At 45.7% G+C, this 1,112-nt stretch overlaps 1 protein-coding gene across 1 annotated transcript; it reads left to right on the top strand.

Annotated features, from left to right (window-relative positions):
- Window positions 1-124: 124 nt before the first annotated feature.
- LOC109508102 (saccharopine dehydrogenase-like oxidoreductase) lies at window positions 125-1,069 on the top strand (the record flags this gene model as incomplete). Its single annotated transcript, XM_019857948.1, has 3 exons — window positions 125-288; window positions 638-768; window positions 910-1,069. Coding segments are annotated over exons 1-3 (435 nt in total), but the record flags the coding sequence as incomplete, so codon positions are not given.
- Between the last annotated feature and the right edge of the window lie 43 nt (window positions 1,070-1,112).

Genomic DNA, 1,112 nt, shown 5'->3' with positions numbered 1-1,112 from the left:
CTTGTGAGTGCAAAAAGAAGTAAGGCAAGTAACTTGGGAAGAATATACAAGTAGTACCGGAGTTGAAGTCGCAGGACCAGCCAAACTATGAAAAAAAATAGATTCAGACTTATAATCTGAAAAATACAGTAGTTGGGATCATTTATGCAAGTGTATTCGTCAAATGATATGAAACAGACCCATATAGTCAACTTCTCTATTGCATTTTGGAAATCATCGTGTCCTCTCATGATTTTAGGGACGCTGACAGCAGTGGAGAGCTTCCTAACCATAAGCAGTGGGCCTGAGGTAACCAACATCACATTGTCGCTAGTCGTCAAGGAAAGAGATTGCATTTGCTTCAAGCATTTCTTTTATCATTGTTTTCAGTGCCATATGTGATTACAAAGCCAAGTTTGGTTTACACGCTTGTCTAATAGTACATCCGACCGCACGGCAAGATACAACCATTTTAGGAGATAAGATAAGCGCTGATAGAAATAGATGCAGGACTATGTGCGTTACAGGGGTTTCAACGGTTTCGACAGGCCCAAATAGGTATTTTGCTGTCCGTCCTGGCGGAAGGGGCGCTCCTACGAAGGCTGCGATGTAACGCGCGAAAGCTGAATAGCTCTGCTGAGCATCGTAACCCTTGCAGGGCACATGCGGACACGACGCCACGTGGCGTTCGGCCGTGCACGGCTTCGCCGATAGTGGCGCCCTTCGCCAGCTGAGGAGAAAGTTTGACCACAAGCCGCTACCTGTGGTAGGAACCAAAGTTCGCCCGAGGTAAGGTGATAAAGGACCACTGGATTTAGAGCTTAAGTGCACTCAACCTGTACATGACGTGCTGTATTTTTGAATGCACAGACATGATCACGCCAAATAAATGAGTGGTCTGATTTGGCGCGTACGTGTGTGCGCGTCCAGAGGTTTTGTGTTTTTTAGCAGAGAGATCATGCAGTACGCCATTCCTTTTATGGGTTCGGACCCCTCTGTGGTCAAGAGAACACAGCGTTTCCTTTACCAGGAGAAATCTCGCTCACCCGTAAGTATTGGCGTCAATTTTAATCCACCCATTTGGGGGGCTGTAACTTGATTTTGAATGCTATTTCTGTTTATATGATCTAGTT

The sequence above is a fragment of the Hippocampus comes genome, unplaced genomic scaffold (genome assembly GCF_001891065.2).
Source record: "Hippocampus comes isolate QL1 unplaced genomic scaffold, H_comes_QL1_v1.1 scaffold639, whole genome shotgun sequence".
Lineage (NCBI taxonomy): Eukaryota > Metazoa > Chordata > Actinopteri > Syngnathiformes > Syngnathidae > Hippocampus > Hippocampus comes.
This window is presented reverse-complemented; position numbering and strand designations above follow the sequence as displayed.